Genomic DNA, 25,974 nt, shown 5'->3' with positions numbered 1-25,974 from the left:
GAATGGAGTTGCACTTGCTACATTGAGTTATCATTAAGTTTTGAGTTAAAAAATTCAATGCGCGAAAGCCTTAGAAATGTGCGAAAACTGTTTCGATAATAATACTCTAAACAGAACAGCCGTTTGCAAGTGGCATCAAAAGAGATCGCGAGTCCATTGAGGATGACGACCGCAGTGGTAGATCGCCGATATCGAAAATCGATGAAAATGTCACAAAAGTGAAAGAAAAGTTGATCAATAACTCCAAATTAACCATCAGAGAGCTGACAGAGGGATTGAATATTGCTACGGATCCGTTCAGGACATTGCGGTTATTGATTTGTGATTTTGGTTTGCGCCATGTGGACCTTAATTTCATGCAGAAGTGTTGATATCTCAAAAGAGATGATTTCCAAGGCAGAATCCAACCCATCATTACTAGAGACGAGACGTAAGCTTATGAATATTACACGTAATCTAGACATCAGGCTGATGAGTGGAGATCTCCGAATGAACCAAGACCAAAAATTCCACAAAGTTATGCCAGTAGGTCAGACAGTTAATAAAGACAAGGGATGAAGCAATTCGCCAAAAAAGAAAGTATTTGTGGCAAAATAATTCGTGGACTTTGGGCCATGATAACGCACCGTCGCATAGTAGCGCAGTGCCATCATTATCCGTGAATTTTTTACCATGAACGAAAGGAATACCTTTCAACACCCATCGAATTCACCTAATATGACTCCTTGAGATTTTTTTCTGTTTGATCGAGCCCAAAAATCGCTATGGCGTTTTATCAGCCGAAAGCAAGTTATGCAATAATCGAACACGGCTCTGATGGATATACCGAAATAGAGTTGATGGCGATAAAATCTCTTTTGCGGAATAAACTTGTATTTTAAATTTTCTGAATATATTCTGGAAACTTTTTGCTCAAGGTGGTATTATATCAAATTTAATACGTACAGATAACTACAAAAATTATAATTTTATTTAAATTATTTTCTTACTCGTTTGGTTAATAGTTTGCCATAAGTGTGCATATTTGCTTTTCTCCAAATGAAAAAGCCACCGCATGTCGAACTTATAGTAACAGCGTCCATTCAATGTCTTTGGATAAAAGTTTGTGGTATGTTGGCGACCTCTAAAATGTGCCAGAAAATAAGTTAAAATAGAACGACTTGATTTTTAAGGATAGAGAATCAATGGCGGGATGCCCAACAATGTTATTAAAGTCCATAAATAAGGAGCACCCTAATATACATACATATATATTTATTTGAATATAAGTCATTTTCCTTTCATATTGCACAATTTAAAATAATTAGTTTATTTAGCGGTTTGCAAAGTTTTTGGAGTTTACACATCATTACACTAACACTTACTAACTTAAAGCTTAAGCTTACTTACTAGAGTTTATAGTTTAGTTTACTCCGCTCACGCACACTTTGCAACATTTTCCACAACATATTAACTATTTATTACTAAAACTTTAAGCTATTGTTTCAGTTTTCAATTTGAATTCTTTCTATTCAAAGTATTTATGTACACCTGTGTATGTACATGAAAGTGTAAGTGAGTTTCAGCTGCATGCAAAAAAAAAAAACAAAAAAAAATGCTTGAATTGAAAATGTAAAGTTTTCAATCAAATATATTTTCAAATAAGTTAGTAGTGCATGTGGTTGTTGTTCATTGCGCATAGTTTTGAACTTTTCGGGTGTTCGCATGGTTCTTGACTTGTTTTTTAATCATCAACTATACATTTTTTTAAGTAGAAATTAAAGTTTGCATGTTAAGTTGAAAATATTTTGATATTTTAATGAGTACTCAAGTGGTTTTGCAAACAATTTGAAAAACTTTTTCAATCTACTGTTTTACGTACGTGGGCATAGTCATTTTTCACGCACCTACTGAAATGAGAAATTGGCAAAGTGCAAAGTATTATTTTAAATTTCAGTATCAGAATTTCGCTTTTGAAAGAAATTTTTAAAAGTCTGGTGCTAGCATTTTTGTACAAACTTCTAATAAAAGAATCCTTTTTTTAATTTCAATTCTACTTCTCGCTATGTACAATAAAATTTCCACTATATATATATGTACATACAAACCTACATATGTACCCACTAGGTACAGTAATTACACACACATATAAACATCAGTTATTATACTATACTTAATTCAGTCTTTGGAAGAATAACTTTTACAATGAAGCAAAACTGTTACAATGTACTATAGTATTGTTGAGGAAGAAATCAGTAAATATATGTTTTGTATGTTTTTACAGGATTTATTGAAAAAATTAAATAAATAAAATTGTTTAACAATGAATAAACAGCGAAAAAAAAATGTTATAAAAAAATAAAAAAAAAATTTATAAAAAAAAAAAAATAGTAAATAATAAAAAAAAAAATTTATGAAAAATTATTTTATTATATTATATTAAAAAAAATTAAATAATTAAAATTGGTTAAGCATCAAACAACAGGAACAAATTTTTATTTATAAAAAAAAATTATATATTGTAATATAAACAGATAATAAAAAATAAAATCATAAATAATAACAAAAAAAAAAAAAAATTATAAAAAATAAAATAATATATACGAGTATATAATATATATAATTGGGGCGTACACCCTTTTGGGGGGTTTGGCCGAGCTCCTCCTCGTATTTGTGGTGTGCGTCTTGATGTTGTTCCACAAATGGAGGGACCTACAGCTTTAAGCAGACTCCGAACGGCAGATATTTTTATGAGGAGCTTTTTCACGGCAGAAATACACTCGGAGGTTTGCCATTGCCTGCCGAGGGGTGACCGCTATTAGAAAAATGTTTTTCTTAATTTAGGTGTTTTCACCGAGATCCAAACCGACTTTCTCTCTGTGAATTCCGAATGGTAGTCCCGCACCAACCCATTCGACTATGGCTGGCGCCATAAAATAAGATAATAAAAAACTCAAAATTAAAAAAAAAATTAAAAAATAGGTCTCAAATGACTGGAATTTTAAAACGAGAATTTTCTTAATAAACTGTCACAGATTTTGAACATAAAATTCATTGCTTTTTTATTATTTAACTGAACCCTTAAATTTTTTCGACAATATTTTAATTTATTTTCTAAAGTCATTAACCTCTTCAAAGACATCGGCACATATGTGTACGTTTAGGTTTTTTGAAAACTTTCCATTTATAGATGAACTCTACGCGTAGCGTATACGCTAAATGGCCACATATGTGGACATTATTTTTTTTCTTCTAAAAATGACTATTTTCTATTTTTTTCTTATTTTACTGAATTGTTAGCTAAATAACTTGCAATAAAATGAAAAATAAAATTAACGTTTTTTCACTTTAAAAAATTCATCCCTGAAGAGGTTAATAAAGATTTAAAACCGTGTGCGAGTAAAAGTTACCCAAGCAGAACTTCATATTGACATGAAATTTTAGATTTTACATAGTAACACTGCGTACTTAGCGTACTTTATTCTCTCATTAATTAAATTTTTTAAAGGACATCAAAGCTTCAAAGCAAATTAATTTAAATATTTGTACTCAGTCTAGGATATTAGCATGGATATCAAACGAGAGAAAATATATCCAGTTATTAGAAACAGATTTTCGCTTAATTTTTAATTTCATTTTTCTTTCTGTTTTATAAAAACGTAAAAAAAAGTAGCTCAACATTCCTTCTCTCAAATGAAGCGTAGATGCCACAAAGAGCTATAATTGTACTGGTGGAAAGTGAACAAAAATGCTTTTTAATAGTTAAATATATTCTCTCTCATTTGGTTTCCATATTGATGTAATCGGATGAGTATAAATATTTAGAATATCTATATATATAAAAAGAAGTTACATTTCCTTGGTAATCTTATAACTCAAGAACGGCCGAACCGATTGACACACAAATTTTAGAGTTCTTTTTTATCTTTGTGGAGGTAGTTTGTGTGAAGTTTGATTGAAATCGGTGCAGTCGTTCCTGAGTAATGACATTTTATGTGAGTAATGGTTTCCTCTCATACGAAATGCCTGTATGGGAAAAACAACAACAAATACACAGCCGTTTATAAGCGTTTCTGTTGTACTGTTGTCGTTGTAAGTGTATTATGTTAATATTAATTTGCTGTCGTTGGAATTCAGTTGACAGTTCTCTTATGTGCTTTGAGTTCTTTTATATCGTGCTCTCATTGCGAACAGACATACTTTTGGTGAGTGTTAACCATGAGTTTGTTTTAACCACGTACACACATTGAACTTTGAATTAAATTTATTTTTATATATTTTCGTCCAAAATGACTTGATAATTTTCAATGTTTTGCTTTTACATTCAATTAGTAATATACTGTACTAAAAGAATGCCACGTGCAAGACGAGCAAACATTGGCTGACGTTCACGTCAATCAAATGCTACAGCGTTAAATCGAAGATCACATAGTGAAAAAGATCGTACTCGACGAAATGAAGTGGAAACACAACGACACAGACGGAGAAATCAGTCGGTTAATAGTGAAGCACCAAGAAACCGTCGTGGGCGTACGTCCGTTTATGATATACGTCAAATGGAACGCGCGGCTTTCAATTACGATGCCACCATTGATTACAGCAGGCATGCCTACATTGGCCAAATGAATATAGAATGTATACATTGCAAAGCAATTAAATTCAGAAACGAAACGCCTGGTATGTGCTGTGCTGGTGGGAAAGTCAAATTGCCGGTGCTACAACTTGCGCCAGAACCTTTGCATTCATTGGTTTTTGGCAATTCACAAACGTCGAAGAATTTTCTCTTAAACATTAAAAAATACAATTCATGCTTTCAAATGACATCTTTTGGAGCTATAAATATTATAAGAGATGGATTTATGCCGACGTTTAAGGTTATTACTTCGTTTGGAATAAACAATATCATATTTAATTTAAGTGCCGTCCCTGTGTTCGATGTTTTTAAAAATTCAGATCAGTTATCTACATATATTTCTCAAACTTTACAGATTCAAGGTGAAATATACCATAGAGCTGGGTCTTTGCTACCATTCCCAGATGGTGACCATCAGATTTTGCAAATATATTTTATTGGTGATGAGAATCGTGAATTAGATCAGCGCTGTGCAATTTCGACGAATACGAGAAGATCAATCGTGAATGAATTGCAAACAATGTTCCATCAACACAATGAATTGGTGAAATTGTTCAAAGTGGCACTCGATCTGATGCCCACCGATGGCCACAAAATCATATTAAAAGCCGATAAAACACCAATTGGGAAGCACGCCAGACGATTCAATGTACCAACGATTGATGAAGTAGCCATTGTTGTAGTTGGTGAACAGTTTCGGCCACCAGATTTTGTTTTGTATTGTAGAAATGAGCAATTACAACGTATTTCAGAACTCCATCGCTGTTATGATGCATTGCAATATCGAATTGCAAGTCATTTTGGACGAAAATATAATAAAAAATTGAATGCTCCAGGAGGAACTGGAAAAACATGTTTAACTTTATTTTAGCATAATTTATTTAGCGTAAAAAATTGAAATGGAAATTAAAGAATCAAAGTTTAATTACAAGTTTTTATCGGTTCTTTCACCTTACCTGTATATAGGTGACCACCACTATCAAATTTTAAAAAAGTACAGAAAAGGCTATTGTGACATATTTAGAAAGTATGTTGAATGAAAAAAATCAACTAATTCAACTGTTTAAACATTTTACGAGTTCTATAAAGAAAACTTAATATGAAAAATTTCTTGCGATATAAAAAAACCATTTTATGTATGGTGGTGCGAAGCTCACTGGGTAATGCTAGTTTTTTTGAAAATTTAGTTCTTTGAAACCTTAAAGTCTTTTACAAAATTAAATTGATAAGGAAGTGAAAAACTGAGTATACAAAAAATTTAGTCTGGGCCTTGAACTAATATTGATATCTAAAAAAAGTTGCTAGTAAAAAAAAATTTTTTGAAGAAAAATTATTATTGAAAATCTCGTAAATGATTAAGTTTTGAACATCATGGGGGATTTAATCAGAAATTCTCGATGAATAATATTATAATTGTTGGGGACATGATCCATAGTCTCAAAGATATAAATTAGTGTTAAATTTACTCACCACTTTAAATACTTCAAGCTGTCGGGTAGATTGTAACTGGCAGCAAAAAAGCAACCACTTTTCTGCGCTTTAAAAGTAATTTTGTGAAATTTAATTAAAAACAGAACCAAAGAACCAAAGAACCAAAAAAAAACAAAAAAAAAAACAAAATGTAATAAAAAAAAGAACCAAAGAACCAAAACCGCGCAAAAGTACAATAATGCCTTTAACACATTGTGGATAGGTACATTTTGCGGCGGAATTGTGCAATCGCAGTTAAATGTCAAGGCATCGAAAACTACATAATTTTTCAGCCTCAAATTTTATGTATTTAATATTGAAATTTGTAATATTATGTCGTTACAGGAACCCGTGCTAGTATGAGTCTCACGTTCTAGAATCAATCGTCAGCAAACGTACTAGTACGTGCCCCACACACAATGTGTTAAGGGGGGAGCCTGGTTTATGAGGTCTAAAAATTGCATCCCTTTGCAATTTTTTTTTTTAAGGCAAAAATTAATTTAGCACTGCAAAGTTTTTTCTATTTTTTAATGAACATTTAAAAAGTATAAAAAATTGTTGTACTGGTTAAAATAAGTTGAAAAAAAATGTTTGACATAGAAATTAGTAGAGCGCTGCAACGCTGGAGTTTCCAACTGGCGTACAAGATACAGCTCGTAATTATTATCTAAAGCAACAAATTCAAATGGATTTCTAATAATCATGATTTTTTATTCTAGAAGAACTAAGAAAACTGAGAGAAATTCCAAAATTTCAACTTTTTGGAGGTTTTAAAGAAAAAAATGTCTTTCTATAAAAAAAAAATTCACTTCAGCTTGGTATAAAAATCTTGAAACATTTTTTTTTATCTATTTTGTTAGTTCAAATAGAAGAGAATTTAATACTGAAGGGAACAAGTTATGATTCATTTCAAAAGGTTCATTATTTTTTTTCATTCATTTACGCCAATTCAAAGAAATCATAAAAAGGAAAAGTCGAGAAAAGAAGATAAAGTTTGTACTATAGCTGTCCGGTCACAGCGTAACTACCTAACGCTCGCCTGCCTTTGGCTTTGTATCTACGGAAATATTGAGAATTAGGCTCTGTAACTTTGTGTGAATATTCTGAAATATATTAGGAATCGCTTAAAACGAAAAAAAAATTGATTTTTTTGACCTTATAAACCAGGCTCTCCCCTTAAGTAGCTATATTCCCGGCAACCCTCTATATTTTCAATTGGGTTTCAAAATTAGAGTTTCAATCAAACCAATAGATTCTACCATGTTTTTTTGTAAAAAGAAACTTAAGATTATTCTTTCGTTCCTCACTAGTTTCTTCCGTAATATTTTTATAGTTCATTAGATTGATTTTTTTAAACAGCGTAAGAAGTTCCTCGTGAAATACCTGGCCTACATAGTTATTTATATATATATATATATATATGTATATATATATATATATTTGAAAACAGTTGTCGTAATATTTTACAATTCTTAGTATATAATGTTCTATATTTTAGTCTTCAACAAATCATCGTCACAATTTTTTTTATAAACTTTTTTGTTGAAAATAATTTTGTATTACAAATAATTGCTTTAGTTTAAAATTTAATTTTGTTCTAAATACTGCTATAGTTAGAAATTTTGTTTCAGTAAGTTTATTTAATTATACTTTTTATGGTTTTTGGTTGCTATGCACTCTTCCATTAAATATTATTTATACTCGTATCTATTTTGCCTTCTACATAATTACTCAATTTTTGTTTTTCCAAATTTAGTATCTACTTCCTTTGAGTACCTATATAATTAACAATAATGCGTCTACGTAATGTAATCTCGCTGTGGTTTGGTGCAAACACACATTGCTTTCGCACATTCACAAAATGAAATGACTACGCACAGTTTAGTAGTTTATTTGTATAAAGCGCCGGGTTCTGCATGGCGTATACGTAACATCCATGAAAAACCAAGGCCGTCGTGTCGCTTGCGCCGAAACAATGGAAACTATTCACATTCAATTAAACACATTCATGCAACAGTCACACACACATTCACACTTACATACGTAGTCGAATATCAGACAAGCATGTGCCATTTGTGTGTAATCCGTTTCCACTTCACTTCACATCACAATCACAATCATTTCATCACCGCTAGAGATCACATTTGAAACGCACTGTCAATTAATGTCACACTCGCAATTCATCCATTAGCGGATGTTGCTGTGTTTGTTGCAGCTGTACTTGTTGTTGTTGCTGTTGCTGTTGATGGTGCTGTTGTTGGGCATGGGCATGTTGATGTGCCTGTGCGTTGGATACTGACGGGGGCGGTGGACCACCACCACCACTACCACCACCCATTAACGCCGTCGTCATACTCTGATTATGATGATTCTGCAAATGCTGTTGGTGCGTTACGACTAGTTGTTGCTGTTGCTGTTGATGCTGCTGCTGTTGTTGTTGTTGCTGCGTTTGTTTCATACAACTCTTTTTTGTTAGTGTGCCACATTGATTGCCCATCACTTGAAGCGCATGTGGAGGCGGCATGAGACCCATCATATTACCAGCACCGCCACCATTGCCACTGCCACCAGTCCCGCTACCTCCTTGGCCACTTGTACCACCCATACTTCCGCTCCCCGTACCATTTCCACCACTCATGCCAGCTCCTATAATCCCTCCCCCACCCACTGCACTGCCCGCCACATTAAGCGCCCCACCCACATTCAAGCTGCCACTCGCCTCTTGCATCGACTTTAAATGTTTCGGTGGTGGCGGTGCGCGATGCGGTATATCCGCAAATTCAGGTGGCGGCAGCTGGTGTTGATGTTGTAGTGCATGATGATGCGAGAGTATCGTCGCCGGATCACTTTTCGTGTGTATCGTTAACGTCTCTAGATCACCGCAAATATTATTTGGCATTTGCCCATTTTCCTGCCGTTTGAGTTTTGTTTGCGCGCGCGGTTCACTGAGTCGCGTCTTGTCGCGTTGATAGTAAACACCAGCGAATATGAGTACATTCAATATCAGCAGTGAACAGCCAATGGCTATTGTGACACTCAATGCTGTTGAGTATGCGGCAAAGCCATCCTGCGTGTCAGGTGGCGCTCCACTGCCGGCGGCATGCGCTTCGCTACCCTCATCGCCGGGGTATATTTTTCCGCCATAACGCGAGGCGTTGCGTGCTGAAGAGGGCGACGAGAGATTGAGCAGCGAGAATACTTGATTAGTAAATAATGTAAAATTACCAAGCGCTGCGCTGCCTGCATGCGGTGAATAGGGTGGATTAAGTGGTTTAATGGTTCCGTCACTGGCAATATTATTGTCCACTTCATCATCCGAATCGTCGAGTAGCTGATGATGGGCGGCGGGCACGTTATCGCCACCTGGCTTGTGCAGGTCGGGGATGAGATTTAACCAGAAGGATAAGCGGTGAGCGCGATAGTGATTCTTGAGTTTCGGTTTTGTGTCTGCAAGTGAAAGGAAATGAATTAGGTTGATTAAAAACTGTGTAAGTTCATTGAATTTGTTTTTGTTTCTTATAAGAGAACGAGGAATATTTGGAAAAAAGAGAAAATGATGCTGTTCTATAATTTAAAAAAAATATGTCAAGTACTTTTAAGGTGACATTGTATTCATTGTTGCAGATGCAATAAAGTCCAACACTAAACCTTACGCAAAATGTTCCATACGCCCACAAAATCTTTACTTATTGTTAAAACTCGGGTTTATTAAAAGAACGGTTTATGCTTTCAAAGATTATATATATATATACGTACATGTAAGGTTTTCTTTAGTAAATTTTGAGAATCAAGAAAACTCAAATATTTTGGCTTTTTATATTTTTTTAACTTAGAAAATTACTTATATTTATTACAAATTTTCTTTAGACATTACTGCAAGCGTAGCGCTTTCTTGACCCTAACTTGAAATTAACTAAAAACAACCGTGAAAGTGTAAGCCAACTTCATTATAAATAGAACCGGCTCAAAATCTTAAATGGAACAAAAAAGGGCAAAATTATCAACTTTTAAGTAAGGAAAAATGCTATTAGACATTTTTTTTTATCAACTCATTCGTGCACGGCAATCTGGCACTTTATTATATAAAAATTTAAAGAGCTATAAAATTTGAGATTTGTTGAATTATTTTTAAAATTTGCACAAACTTACATTTACATGATTTTTGAAAGAGAACAAACTATATTTTAGTAAAAGAATTATTAATATGAAATCAGATGTAAAAAATTCGCGGTTAGCGACGCCGCTTAGACCACGAAATGGGTCCGTTGTGAGCCGCAGGGGCTGGACTACATTTCCCATTCCATATTGAACAATCCTGAGCTTTTGACAAAGCGCTGTTGATACGTAAAGTGTATAGAATATCTATATTCGTCAAGAAGTAGGATCTTAAGTATCGGTTCCTGTTTCTGTCTAGTGCCGGCAATGTGCAAAAAAGGTACTAAATTGTTTCCAACTCCTCTTCATTCGAGCTGCTATGACAGAAATCATGCGTGTATACGCCTAATCTCCTTGCATGATTTCCTGTGAGACAATGTCCTGTGAGGGCCCCTACTAAGGTCCTGATTTGAAGTCTACTAAATTATATAATATTCTTGGACAGACTTAGATTTAGTTTTGGCCATGTTTGCCTAGCAATTTCACAGGTGCTAACGTTATTCAATCTTTGATTTGCAGAACAGATTAGTACGTCCTTAATAAGAAGCTTACAAGTTCTGAGAGGTATTCCCATAAAATTACTTATATTAAGCATGCAGGTACTTTCCCTTGTAAGTTGGTCAGCCCTATAGTTGCCTGATATATATCTGTGGCCTAGAACCCAGCATAAGATGATACGATCTTGTTCGGCCATCTCACTAAAAGATTGGCGACAATGTAAGACACTTCTTTATGTTATTTCGAATGCATCCAGGGCCCGTAGGGCAGCTTCGCTGTCTGATAGAATGCTAGAATATCTGTTGATGATATTCTGTTTATCTCTAACCATCTTAAGGCTTCATAATGTTATACATCGAAAAATAAAAGATCTTGGATATCAACTAATTTTATTCAAACTTAGCCAGTTAAGATATCCATTCGCCAGAAAGGATCGAAACCTTTTCCACACTTTATTTTAACGGGTATTCGTTACTAAAGGAAGAGGAAAATTATTTCCTATAGATTTTACCTTTTTCCATCTAACTTCTAATAGTCGAACAGCTGTATAGCGCAGGGAACCAGAAGGTTTGAGTTTAAAAAACTTTTTCAAAAATGTCCATTCCTTCGAGGACTAGTCGAATAAATAGGGATAAACAGAAAGGCAGAGATTCTTTTTTGGAGAGTCAAAGTTATTCCCTTTTTTGAAAGAAAATCAATTATACCTTCCCTTAGGCTTGGCGGCATACATTTTTGCTTAGAAATTGGAAACCTTTCGTTTATCATGGCTTTTTATTTTTCTCTTTATTTGAAGTTCAATTGCGCAAAATTTTAAAGTCGTTCCCGTAAACAAGCAATTTTGTAACAATTGCCTTCTAAATAAAAACACTTATAGAATTATCTCCAAGCTTAAGCTTGAACTCTTCGAATATGCTCTTGTGTCATCCGCAATTCACAAAAAGGTTTTGGAATGCCACCCATTTTGATGGTAGGTTATTTTGTCAAATATCTCCAAGGATCTATACTACAACTCTTCCTCTTTTGGGTTAGCTATATTGAACTTATCACATATTATTAATCTGCAACAGCGTAGCGCCCCGACTTTGTCACTTTTTCTTGGGAGTGTTTCTGTTGAGTGGTATTTACAATTTCTCTTAGAAGCCTCGACTCCCGCTGAAACTATTTCAACAGTAATTTTTCCTTAGACTCGAATTTTTCCTTCTATTCTACTTTCACGCTAACATAATATAAGGTCTCTCATATTCGCCATTTCGCCTTTAAGCTCGATTAATTGTCAAAAAATTTGCAAGCGAAAGCAAGAACAAAGTTATCGAGCAAGATTCGCCGCTAGCGTGTGTGGTTATACCACATAAAACTGGTATAACTCAGTGTTTTCAATGCTGCCAAATGCTTGCAAGTTTCATTAGACCGTATTCATACAGAGCAAGTTTTGTGGCTTTAACTTTGCGTACTCTTTTTTAGTGTTGCCTGTCATGCACATAGGTGTTACAATTGTTAGTTTTTAACAATATGGATAATAATAAGAACATAAATCAAGTTAAAAAATCACTAACATCACAAGTAACGAGATGAAGCAGCAAAAGTTTGAACTGTGTGTCGGTGACATATATTAAGGACATCCCCTTAAACTAGTCAGAAATAACCCCTTTCGAAATATTTCGATCCGAGCGCCATCTACCGAACATTGTTGAATTGTTCATTATGAGCTGGTAAACGTTTGAAGTGTTATAAATTTTGTGTTCATGAATTTAGCAAAGCAGTTTCAAATTTAATTTTCAGAATTTAAGTTTGATGACACAAAAAGAGTATCTTGGGGCATACAATTCTACCTAACTGATCGAGTTCGGAGTTCAAAAGAGCATTAGCTCTTTAGATAAAAAACGTTTCAAAACTAGAGTAATGACATATTGTTTTTGAAAAGGATTTCGGCAGTTTGCGGAAGGATACAAAAATTTAGAATGATACCGAAATGCTCTCATTATAAACCTTAAATACAGAGACACTTTTTTTCAACTTTTTTTCGTGTGGTTATGAAACTTCCGTTTACCTAAGGAGAAGTGACTTGTCTCTCTAGAGTAAGCCAAGTACCGGTGAGTCTTTGTTTTTTCTTCCTTGCTCACTCCTCTCGGGAGCATACGGCCTAAACAAGACTCAGTCTTGCGTTGCTTTCGTTAATCTATTTGATTTCTAACAGCGATTAGCTAGCCGCTACCAGTCCTAAGTGGTGGAAATGCCCACCTGTCGTTGCTTAAGAACAACGCCTTTTTACTACTTGAACCGCCATCTGTGTTTCATATATTTCTGGCAGAAGGATCACACAGATGGTTGAGGATTTCGCTAAATTTCGTGTGCCTGCGCTATTATCGCGATTACCAGCTTCCTCTTGTTGGCGCCACTGATGCAATGTGTAACTGTTTGTTTTTGTTAACTATTGTGCGGGAGTAGGGATGGAAAGGATATGTTTTTGGGTGCGAGGAATGAGATTTGGTTTTTTTATTTGTTTTTTTAGAAACAGGGAAGTAGGTACATTTTCGAAAAGAACGAGGACCGTGCTTTGCGTTGGATTAGAATAGAAAACCTCTGGGCTGGCAGGCTAGTACACTTACGCTAGACTACCGAATACGCCCTATAAAACTTAAATGCGCGCGTTTTATACGCAGATAGATCTCTGATTCTAGAACAAAAGATTCCGTGCCCATAAGTAAGCTTTGAAGTATGTTCTAGGCAGAAATGTGTCAACTATGGTACTGCTGGTAATACTACGAAACAAACAGCAAATGGCAGAGCTAAAAATTGGCACTTAAGTTGACTAACAGAATTTGAAGCGAGCACACGTTTAGTATTTAAATCCAGAAATTTTTATATTGCATTTGTTTCATTCTGACAAATAATTATGCCAACAATATAATTTCTGAATAAATAAGTCTCGATATTGTCTTTTGAAGTGCCATCCATTACAAATACATGCCATGAATTCGTGTAGATACTAAGCTTCGAAAAAAGTACCATGACCACATTGTCATTCGACGTATAAGACCCATCATCTGAGTCGAAATTCTAATTTCTCTTTTGATGCCTAGAGAGTCTAAAAGGCTGAAGGACAAAGAGTAGCGTGTAACCTGTTCAGCAATTTCATTCAACTATTGTTGAAAGTCCAATCAAATGTGGTTCAACCCTTATGATTACCTCGTTTAAATAGACAAACCGATAGACAAAGTCTATTTAAAATGGTATTTTGATATTTTGTGTTACTCCCTCTTCTACCGCAATTATCTTTTTGACATTACTTTCACATACAGACACGAAGCTCTTACAGTATTATTGTAGTATGGATGATGGATACATGACAAAATGTAATTACTTGAATATTGAACACTTTGAGAGGTCTTTAAAATATAGTTTATTTTTTTTTGAAACTCACCAAAATTGAGATATTTTTTGTGCACACTTTCATAAGCTGTCCACTCGATCGTTTTGTAGCGGCTGCGCTCTTGTCGACTATTAGGGTGATCGCCTTCCATCTGCTCATTCGGATTACTGGAAAAAAATAAGAGCGACGTAGCGAGTACAAGCACAATTAGATATATTAGATTAAATTCTGTGAAACACAAAAAAGCTTAATAATATAAAAAATAAGTATCTCTCTAGTATTTGTATTTATCTTATCAATATTTTTGAGTACACTAATGCTTTACCACATACAAGTAGGTATAACCTTTTTGGCATGCAACAATTTACTGTTCTCATTTCATTACTTACCCAGTACGCACGAAATTGGACCAGTAAAGCATGACGATTTCCGAAAGATTAATCTCCGTTTTTGTATAATTGCGTGTAAAATGACTAAAGCCACCAACCAGTGGAGCACCGAAGATGTAAGGTAGATCCTCGCCATGTATACAGCCTTGGCGCTGAAAAAATTTAGATAGAGTTTGCAGTCAAAAAAATAAAAATACTTAAAGGGTGCATTATATATGGTTCTGCCTAGATGTTTAGCTACGGAATGTACCTATATATGTAGGTAAGTATATATTTATTATGCTTTTGAGATGTCTTAGATGTATTTAAAAGTACGTAATTGCATATGTTTTCACGAAAATAAATATACATAAGAATCTTTTTGAAAGTGGACTTTTAGCGGACATATTGTTTTGGCAACCTCAATGAAATCTATTGCTTTTTATTCATTCACCGCAGCCAAAATCACCATCCCAAGTCACACGATTCTAATTTATAGACTTTATTTTGAACGATTTGAATGTATTCCAGCTTATCTGTTTAAATTTTCCACACGAAGTGCTTATCAAGTGCCTTTGAAATAAAAAATAAAATCTATCAACACCTCACACACATCTGGTTTTCTTCTATTCTGACCCACTCTCATTGGAAAACGCTATAAAACAGGGTGTGTTTGTGTGTACTTCCTCTCTGAAACAGCCGACCAGATATCTATGAAATTGTATTGTGTTCTTTTGAATATCACAATGAATTTATATACCTTCATTTGGATCCTCTATCTGACGATAATAGCAATTGTTGTTAAAATCCGATATAGCTTAAAAAGTATAAAATTTGAATAACGTGAAACTTTAAAGGCTTGTTACGTGCCAACTCTGCGCACGCGAGGCAAGAACCCATACTTCTAAGGTCGCAAGGTTAGTTTGACCATGCAAGCATTACAGATTAGCTTAGGTTTTTGTGAGAGTCGGATTAAAAGAGCCAACTCACTTAGACCATACAGGCCCATTGTGGTACCACTGTGTAATACGGGAACCTTACTGTTTATTTTTCATAGAATCAGTTAGACTCTTTTATCGAGCGTGGCATAGGTTTTAACCCCACACCGGAGAGTAAAAATGTTATTTCCATAACAAATTTGCTCTACTCCTAGCTAAGGTTGGACAATTACAGAGGAAGTGTTCCAATCCTTCTTCCTCTCTCTCGTCTGTACAACTTCTGCTGTATTCATGAGAAATTACTCCTAGTCTAGAAGAGTGCCTACCTAACTGCCAATGAGCGGTGACATAAGCTACGACCTTTGAGATGCTTTTTCTTGAGAGGTTGAGCCGCTCTTCCGACCTTTTCGTATCTATTTAAGGCCAAATTAGCCTCGTTGTAACACAAGTATTTTCATCTCTCCATGACCGGTTGACCTCCTGGAAGATATTATTTTTGTCCTTAATTTCATGCCCGTCCTAACGTATGGCGCAGAAGCTTTGACGATGACAACATCTGATGAAACGACGCTTGGAGTGTTTTAGAGAAAGATTCTGCGTAAGATTTTTGGACCTTTGCACGTTGGCAGCGGCGAATAACGCAGACGATGGAACGATAAGCTGTATAAGCTTTACGACGACATAGACATAGCGCAGCGAATAAAGATCCAGCGGCTACGTGTCATGTCGTCCGAATGGATACAAACGCTACGGCTCTGAAAGTATTCGATGCGGAACCAGCTGGTGGTAGCAGAGGAAGAGGAAGGCCTACTCTGCGTTGGAAAGATCAGGTGAAGAAGGACTTGGCTTCACTTGGTGTGTCCAACTGGCGCCGGTTTGCACGAGAAAGAAATAACTGGCGCGCTTTGTTAAACTCGGCCAAAATCGCGTTAGCGGTTATCGTGCCAGAAGAAGAAGAGAATTTGCAGTGGTCCCCTTTCTGGCTATCTCATCGGCCTTACAATTTCCTTCAATAACTCGTCCCGGAATCCATATAAAGCTGGCCTTGAAGATGGTGCTAGTATCACTTAGATCTACCAGGCATTCTTAAACAACCTTTTATCTTAGTATAACTGCTTTCATTGATTTGGTTCCCCCCTGGCTATTCGAGAAGTTATTTATCGTAGTTTTTTTTACGGCATTTGTGTTAAGGCATACATTTACCTTCTTTATAGCTAAGACTTCTGTCTGCTAGATTAGGGAAAGAATAGTCGATTTCTTGGTTGTAACTACTTAGAGCCGCTTCTATAGCGCCATTCTATTAAGTCTAAGCGCTGAAGCGGCGGCCCTTGCTTTCCTACCAGACTTAGAGCAGGCAAGTTGATTAGCTTTTTAGGGGTGGTCCTTAAAGTTTTGTATAACTTGCCTTTTGAGTTGATAATCACGCCACTAGTATTCCGTATATTAAAATAGTTCCAACTATCGAAGTGTCAAGCCGGTGTGTGACACTAACACTTCGTGTCACACACGAGCTTTACATCCCCATTTGATTCCGGCCGCTTTGTTGCATGTATGCACTGCAAAGTTGGACGTTTGAAACCTTATTCGCAATATTAGGTTTCCACGTAAATTTCCTGACTAATATGAGTTATAAGTATTTAACATTATCTATCAAAGGAGTCTCCGCACCCTTGAAGATTAACGGGGACACTGTGGGTAGACTATGTTTCCTTGTAAACAGAATTAATTCAGTTCTATCGGGGTTTGTTCCGAGTCAAATATTCTCTGACCACTTGCCAAGCGTGGCCATGTTAGAGCGCAGAATCTCCTTGAGCGTCAGCGTAAGCTGTGCGGTGGCAAGCCCTTTTCTTTAGGGTCAGTAGAAAGCCGTTCACTACCGAAATCCAGAGGAGAGAGGAGAGGCTCCTCATTGGGGAGTACTTCTGTAGACCTGCCTGCTTATTATTCTGTTGTCTTATCTTGAATTTACCTTTTTTCTGACAAGTATAGTCTCGATCAGAGTAGCAATATTAGATTCGACTTCTAAATCCTCTAGGGCACCCGTTACGACGCTTGTATTGATATTATTAAAGACTACTTCAATGACTACAAAAGCGACCAAAGCGAACTCTCAAAGCATTACAATCACTCGAAAAACTCCTAAAGTTAGCAAAGTTTCAACTCTCGGTTGTGATGGAAACCGGGCATTGACCCTGAGTTTTCAGGTCTTTGGATTTATTTCCAGCTCCTTGTACTTTGCGTGAAATTTGTAAAAAATAGTAGCCATAATTTATAGAGAAATTTCATGTATGCAGTTTTATAAATCATTGGTATAATAAGATGTAAGTTTCTTCTTCTTCTTAATTGGTGCGATAACCGCTTACGCGATTTTGGCCGAGTTTAATAAAGCGCGCTAGTCATTTCTTTCTCGTGCAAACCGGCGCCAGTTGGGCACACCAAGTGAAACCACTTGGTCTTTCCACTTGATCTCTCCAACGCAGAGGAGACGTTCCTCTTCCTCTGCTCCCACAGAGGTGTAAGTTTCAAGTGGTTCAAAAATTGCGTTGATTTTTGCTGATGGTGTTTTTTCCCATATAAAACAATGTGGAGTAAGCGTTAAATGGAGAAAATGTACAAGACCGCGTCGGAAAAAAATTCTTAAAATCAGTGTAACTTTTGATCTGCTTGAAACCTACACTTTCTATAAAACTGGTTACCCGTAATTTTTCTAAATCTCTGAGTAAAAAGTTTGAAATTTTAATGAAAATTTACCGACTTTTTACAAATTTTATACAGAGTAAGAAACTTTGCTTTTTCCCTTTTTGTTATTGCATAAACTATATTTTTATAAAAAAATAACTGAAATTGCAAAATAAATAAATAAGTCGTCAAAACTGATTAACCCATTTTCGGCAGCTGGTCGATTTTTCGACCACCAACTTCGGACTCCAATATCTCAGAAACTAAATGTAAATTTATTGATCAGTTTTCACAAGTTTTAAATTTGGAATTTAGTTAATTTCCAGAGCATAATTTTTTAAGAAAAAAAGGTTCAGGGCAGATTTTTGTAAAAGAATGAAATTATCACTATTTTTACGTGTTTTTTGTGCAGATGAAAAAATAATGAAAAACAAAAAAACAAATAATTGTTACTAATTTATTGTGAAAAAAAGATGAAATTAAGAGAATCAAAAAAGTAACATATCGATATTGCAATAATTTTTACTGTTTCATGGACGTCGAGAAATCGACCGCTGGCCAGGAACTGTCATGTAGAATAGAACAAAATCTAGCAATATTTTTTTCTTATTGAAAGAGATGGAAGTGAGTATCTTTGTGGTATAGGAAAGGTACTACCCCTTCAGGGAAAATCACTACTAGTGAACAAAAATTCTAGTTCAGTACTAGTACCTTACCTCCAAAATCGAACCTGTCCTATATTGGATGGTACGGGACTATTAGAAAATACCTCCAAATCGAACTATTTCTCCTTCGTCTAATATCGAACTAGGGCGGAACTATCCTAAAAGGGATGCAGCGGTGGAATGTTGGCATTCCGCTAAGATTTTTAGTTTTAGAGTTTTTCGCTTGAATATGCTTTCTATCTGCGCTTCGCATATTCTTTTTCGTAGTCTCGGTCGTATAAAAGCACATTTTGTGTTTTCATATATATCGGTTTAAAAAAATTAAGCAGTTTTTCCATCTCGCTGACAGCACGAATTTAAACGCAGCAGACCGTTTTGCGAAGGTTCGTCCTATTACTGACGCTCTTAACAAAAAGTTTATGCAGTTTTGACTCTTTAGCCATAATCTCTCTATAGACGAACAGATGATTCCATACTTTGGAAGCCACTCCTGCAAAATGTTTATCAAGGGAAAGCCAATCCGGTTTGGGTTTAAAACATGGTGCTTATGCTCTGAAAGTGGGTACTTATTTTCTAGTTCATTGTACGGGGGAGCAGCAACCCCTCACGATAAAACTATTGGTCTAGGCGCACAAACAGTCTTAGACTTGCTTGCCAACGTATCTGACCCTGAGTGCCACATCATTTTCTTTGATAATTTTTTCTCTTCATACCATCTAAAGTGCCTTCTGAACGAACGTCGATTTTTTGCTACTCGTAATATACGCGAAAACAGAATGGGCGATTCTCCTTTGAGAAATTTAAAAAAAGAAATACGAGGAACATTTGACCAACTACTTGATCATCAGCAAGAAATATTTACTGTTCGGTGGAATTATAATGCTGTAGTCAATGTTATAACTAATAACTCCACAGTCAATCCAATTATTAGCACTAAAAGATATTGTCGGAAGAAAAAATAAACTATCACTATCCCGCAGCCAAAAGTTATTCAAGAGTATAATCATGGTATGGGTGGTGTGGATCTCCATGATAATGCGGTGGCAAATTATAGAATATGTATGAGAGGAACAAAATGGTGGTTGCCAATATGGACAAATGCTCTTGGTAACGCAATGGTCAATGCATGGAAACTTCATTGTATGATGGCAAAAATTGAAAAGATAAAACCACTGTCACAAATTGCTTTTCGTTCCAAAGTCACAACAGAATTATTGAATTACGACAAGGACGAGGACGAGTATGAAAACGAACATGGAGATGAAGGTCCATCGAACCTTCCTCGGATCAATGAAAGGGTACACACCGTCATGAGAAGCATTGAAAACAAATTTCGGCGGTGTAAATTTTGCAAGAAACATACTATTTTTACTTGCAATGCAAAATGCAATATTAATTTACATACTAAATGTTTTGATGATTATCATAAAAATTTGCTAGCTGACTTTTCTATCAATAAAACAACAAAAAAATATTTGTATTTGAAATAAAATGAAATAAATTGACTTCGTGTGCTAAATTTTTTTCATAAATGTTGTATTTTTTTTAATATATTTGACGGTTTTTGGCCAGCGGTCGATTTTTCGACCAGTCCATATCTAAAACACCGATGGTCAGAATGTTTTTTTTTTTTTTAATTTTTCTTGATTATGGTCCTATAAGCACTGACTAAAAAGGAAATGGAATATGTCGAATTCTTGTAGCGGCCGAAGATGGGTTAATATGTGGTATACACTTTATTTTGACGCTGACTGTATATTTATTTACAGAAAAGCCAGAAAGCACTTGAAAGAAGAGATTTCCCACTAAAAAATTGGTAGTCCTCCTTAAGAGGCAGATGAGTTTCTATATTTTTTAGCCCCACCTTGTAACTCCCTTTATTTCTTTCACTTAGAATCGCAGCACCTCTTCAAATGTACCAAAATCTTTTCATACCCAATTTTTAACCCTCCGTTGGTCACTCGGGTCTGGCCAGGCTGGATTTGTCGACTTTGGACGTGAACTTAAAATATTGCGATTAGAGCTAACGACTTGATCTTCCAATTTTCTATCGATTTATTGGATTTAAACTTTTAAAAAGGAACATCGAACAGGACGAAAAAAAGGCCAGACCTGGGTGCCCAGCCGAAGGATTTAAAAAAGGTGTCCAACGGTGGGTTAAATTCCTGGTAAAGAAAAGTAATGGAAATATTTGTTTTTCTTTTGTGACTGGTATTATCACTTTTTTGTGCCAAAATTCTCTACATTTGGCCTTGGCGGGTCTGTGAGCTATTTTCACACCCTACAAGGATTGCTACTAAATATAACCTTGTAGGGTGCGTTTTGATTGTTTTAATAATTTATTATGGTTTTTATATTCACTCAGTGATTCTGTATTTCCTTTAATCTAAGCTTCATGTAACTTCACTTTCATTTATTGGCAATTAATATATCATCGTCAGTACAAAAATGTGAGCTTTGACATTCAACAAATAATACATTTAAATAATACCAAATAAGTAATTCTCCAAATCAATCAGTGTACAATTAAAATTAACTAGTCGACGTAAGTGCAGATTGACGTTTTCAGTGATTGATTGGGTAAAAGATGAATGGACTGGCAGACTGAGTGCTCTGATTGCCCCAACGACAGACTGAGTGAGTGGAATTATTTGCCCAATTACGTTTCCAGCACTGGTATATTGACAGCTGGCTTCAAGTGATGTTTCTGTGCTGCAAAAATGTGTATATACTTACATATGTATGTACAGTCCGGTTCACTTGACTAGAGGTAATAATTTTTAGGGGAAAAAATGGTTACTAAAGCAACCTTATTTGATCTATGTAGTAAGCGAAGGTTTTCTGATAATTCAAGTTAAGACAGTACTTTGCTCGAAAATAAACTTGCATCAAAATATTTCGCAGCAGTAAAACTAACCTTACTAATATCACATCCAACTAAGAAAAAATAATAATAAATACATACTTTTTTTTATATTTATGTTTTAAAGCTTATTTATAAATTACGTTGAGGAATGGATTCGCAGGAGCCTCATGAAATTTGATGCCAAGCTATTTTAATGATTCGCATCAAGGCATTTTTGTTTTGAAATTGTTGCCCATTCAATTTATTTTTGCCATTTCTATAATTTTTGCCGTGGCGCAAAATTAATCACCAGTAATTTACTTTGTGGCGGCCGCCGCAACCGAATGGGTTGGTGCGTGACTACCATTCGGAATTCACAGAGAGAAGAGGTTCGAATATTGGTGAAAAACCAAAATGAAGAAAAAAGTTTTTCCTAATAGCAGTCGCCCTTCGGCAGGCAATGGCAAACCTCTGAGTGTATATCTGCCATGAAAAAACTCCTCATAAAAAATATCTGCCATCCGGAAACGGCTTAAAACTGTAGGTCCCACCATTTGTGGAACAACATCAAGACGCACGGCAAAAATAAGAGGAGGAGCTTGGCCAAACAGCCAAAAAGGGTGTACGCGCCAATTATATATTTATATATAATTTACTTTGTGAAAGACTTTTTTAATAAATAAAAGAAGTGATTTTGAGTGATGGAAATCTTTATTTGGACCGAATGTGGCTGTCTTGTTCCCAAGTGCGAAATGTGAAAAAATAAAGAACGACGCCATTTGCAAATATTTGGTGAAAAAAAAATTTTTGTCATACTTTTTTAGTACAATATAAAAAAAATAAAACAAAAAAGAAATGAAGAGATAAAGAAAATGACTAAATTTGAATATGCATTTTGTAGTTCTTAACCTTCGTCTGGGTTGAAGAAGTGCCTGCATAGGTATATTGTTTGTGAAATAAATATAACCTACAGTCATACTTTCTCAATGAGAATTCTCAGTAGATCTAGGAAAACATACCTTAAATATGTAAAGTATATTAAGGTCAGCCAATTTTTTTCGATATTGTTACTAGCATCTTCAGATTCTATATAGGTCAATAGAGCATAGCTATAAAAACTATTTTGAGGCCACTAGTTTTTAAAAGAAGGAATGTTAAGTCAATGTAAAATTCATATTAACTAAATTTTTATGAATACTATTTTTTTAATACCAACTTCCATTAGGAACGTATTTTTGATATCTACTTTTTATTTAAAGAATTGCTAGATGGCGCTACAAAGGAAGCCACAGTGAAATTGCGATAACTCATAATGTAAGGACCACAAAAATATTACGCGTTATCACGGATTAGTGAAATTGCGAGCTATAGAACACTATCAACTAAAATGACGAGTAATAAAGCAGTTCTAAACCCCAAAAGCAAAAGTAATGCTTAAAATCGATTTGCGGCGTCCTACTATTTCGTCAACTACGACTTAATTTCATTCAAACACTAAGCGTCCGCCGCGTACAAGTAAACAGGAAAGAAAGGATAAACTATATGAATTATCGCGATTTTTTACATATTAACCTTGCGAGTCATCGTTATTCCACTATACCTATATGCATTTTTTTCATATTGGAATAGGAGAAATGACATTAGGGCAAATACCTTGACCATATATCACAACTCCCAAAGCTTTTCTTATTCAAACAAACTGTTTTTTACATCCTATTAAAGTTTTTAACTATGTACTTGAGCGTCTTTCGAAAATGAAATGAGCTTATTTATATTATGAGTCACTTTTTATTGAACTGATTCTAGTAGAGAGTGCAATTCTTGACAAAATTTGCCGGTTGTGCAAAACACAAAATGAACCCAACAAAAAATTTAATTACCGACTCAGGCAGCAGCTTTGTGCGTTCGCAACATAACGCATCCTGCTTATGAAAATTTTTGCTGAGAAGACCGATTATCAAACTTTACGGCAAATAGTTTTCTGAAACAGTTGTAAACTCTAGCGTGCTTACAAATGCATGATTTTTAAAATTTCTTTCATATAGTGGTCTCAAAGGGGGATATAGGATTAACCCTTCAGAAGGCGCGCTATGAGCAATTTGCTCACGCAATTTTAAAATTGCCAAATTTTAGATGTTTACCGTTAGTCCTAGAATAACGGCGTTCAGTACCTCTAAGTAAATGATATGTCTTTGCAATAAGAAGCATTCGAAGTGTGTAGTGTGCGAATAGAGATCAAAGATATTGGTTTACTTTATATGTGCGGCATTTTGCTCATTGCGCGCCTAACTACGTAAGTATTTTAATATATTTCTTTTTGCAATAAACGCGTATAATTTCTCTTTATAATTATTAGGTAAATGTTTTAACAAAATAATGGAAACTAATAGCAAACGTCGTCGTCTGGCAAATGACACCTCACAAATTGCATCTTGGTTGGACGAAATTTTGGATGACGAGGACGATTGTGATTGTAAAAGTGAACACACTGATCACCAAAGTGACACAGAACAATCTTCTGATACCGACGCAGGTTTTGATCAAGATAAAAACGTCGAAATGCCGCGAGGAAGGCGACAATTTTATTTGGGAAAAGATATGTGTACAAAATGGGCTACGGATGTATCCACTCGCAATATACGTACTAGACGCTGTAACATAGTTACACATCTTCCAGGAGTTAAGGGCACAGCGAAAGACCCTATAACCCCTTCACAATGCCTCGCACTATTTTTGAAAGATACTTTACTTGAAGAATTTGTAACATACACAAATATGTACATTCAAAAAGTGACTGATTTGTACCAAAGAGACAGGGATTGCAAGGAAACAGATTTGGCGGAGATGAAAGCATTTATTGGAATTTTGTATATGGCTGGATTAAAAAAATTGAACCATTCGAATTTAAAGGAGCTTTGGCTAGATGATAGAACTGCTCCAGATATTTTCAGAGCAACAATGTCGATCAAGCTTTTTTTTATCCATAGTCCGTGTGATTCGTTTCGATGAAACTTTGTCTCGTTTAGCCAGATCACAATTAGATAATCTTGCAGCGTTCAGAGAAATATTTGAAGAATTTAATGGCTATTGTTCCGAACATTTTATTCCTGGAGAATACTGCACCATTGACGAAATGCTGGAATCTTTTCGAGGAAGGTGTAAGTTCCGAATTTATATGCCTAATAAGCCAGCTAAGTACGGATTAAAAATCAACGCATTGGTTGATTCAAGGACGTTTTACAATTATAAAATGGAAATATACTGCAGAAAACAGCCACCTGGACTTTATCAGTTAAATAATTCACCTGCTAGTATCGTCAAAAGAATTGCTGCTCCAATATAAAAACTTTACTTTACAATTACTTTATGTCCATACCCCTGGTTGATGATCTTTACAAAAACTACAGGACGACAGCTGTTGCTACACTAAGAAAAAATAAGAGGGAAATTCCTCGTCAATTCATTTCGACAAGAGGAAGACCAATAACTCATAACCTATTTGGTTTTGGTGAAAACAAAACTATTGTCTCGCATATTCCAAAAAATAAAGATAAGAAAATTGTACTTGTGTTATCTTCTTTTCATACCGACGACGGAATAGATGATGAAACGGGTGACAAAATCAAACCCGAAATTATAACATTTTATAACCACACAAAGGGAGGAGTAGATACTGTGGACCAGATGAAGGAAACGTATTCGGTATCCGGAACTACTCGCAGGTGGCCCATGCAACTATTTTTTACAATTATTAATATTGCTGGTATAAACGCCCAGATTATTTATAAATGCAATTCCCAAACCATGACACAGAGAAAGTTATTTTTGAAAGAAATTGCTTTGGAGCTTATAAAGCCAAATATTGTACGTCGTCAGACTATCAAAACACTTCCGAGCTCATTAAAAGAAATTATATCTCATATAGTGCCAAACAATGAACATTTAGAAGCCTCTGAAAATAATGGATTTTGCGCATTGTCTCCCAGGCGAAAAAATAGACGAACCAAAAAGGATGTTTTTTGTGCAACAAATTACTCTGCACCGAGCACGCAAGAACTATATGTTCAACTTGTTTCGATTGCTCCTTGAACAAAGATCTGGCTCAATATTGAATTTTTATTAATATGTATTGCTACTAATTTAAATTTTTTTTTTGTTGCTAGTGAAAAAAAATTTATTGAATTTTCGTTTTATCTTTTTTATGTTATCAAAAATAGTTTCTAAGAGTTTAAAACTCAAAAATGCATATATCTTAATAAAAATAAACCATTAACCTATAAAAAAAAACTTTATCTTACTAATCTACCTAACCTAGGAGCATAATATGTTTATGTGAAAGTGGTGTGAGCAAAGTGCTCACGTGCGCCAATTCGT

General features: G+C 35.1%; 1 protein-coding gene and 1 pseudogene across 1 annotated transcript in view; one reads left to right on the top strand and one right to left on the bottom strand.

Moving 5' to 3' along the window:
• Positions 1 to 4,331: 4,331 nt before the first annotated feature.
• LOC129252858 (uncharacterized) lies at positions 4,332 to 4,774 on the top strand (annotated as a pseudogene).
• Positions 4,775 to 7,747: 2,973 nt separating this feature from the next.
• Positions 7,748 to 25,974, bottom strand: part of LOC129252848 (neuroligin-4, X-linked) — a 112,788-nt gene continuing 94,561 nt past the window's right edge. Inside the window, exons 8-11 of the mRNA XM_054890985.1 lie at positions 14,495 to 14,646; positions 14,157 to 14,272; positions 8,758 to 9,529; positions 7,748 to 8,616 (exon numbers count right to left, since the gene is read on the bottom strand). Of these exons, the coding sequence (XP_054746960.1) occupies positions 8,250 to 8,616; positions 8,758 to 9,529; positions 14,157 to 14,272; positions 14,495 to 14,646 (1,407 nt within the window). The 3' untranslated portion in view covers positions 7,748 to 8,249. The remainder of the gene's footprint in view (positions 8,617 to 8,757; positions 9,530 to 14,156; positions 14,273 to 14,494; positions 14,647 to 25,974) is intronic.

Source organism: Anastrepha obliqua, chromosome 1 (assembly GCF_027943255.1).
Source record: "Anastrepha obliqua isolate idAnaObli1 chromosome 1, idAnaObli1_1.0, whole genome shotgun sequence".
NCBI lineage: Eukaryota > Metazoa > Arthropoda > Insecta > Diptera > Tephritidae > Anastrepha > Anastrepha obliqua.
The sequence above is the reverse complement of the archived record's forward strand: the minus strand, read 5'-3'. Positions and strand labels throughout refer to the sequence as shown.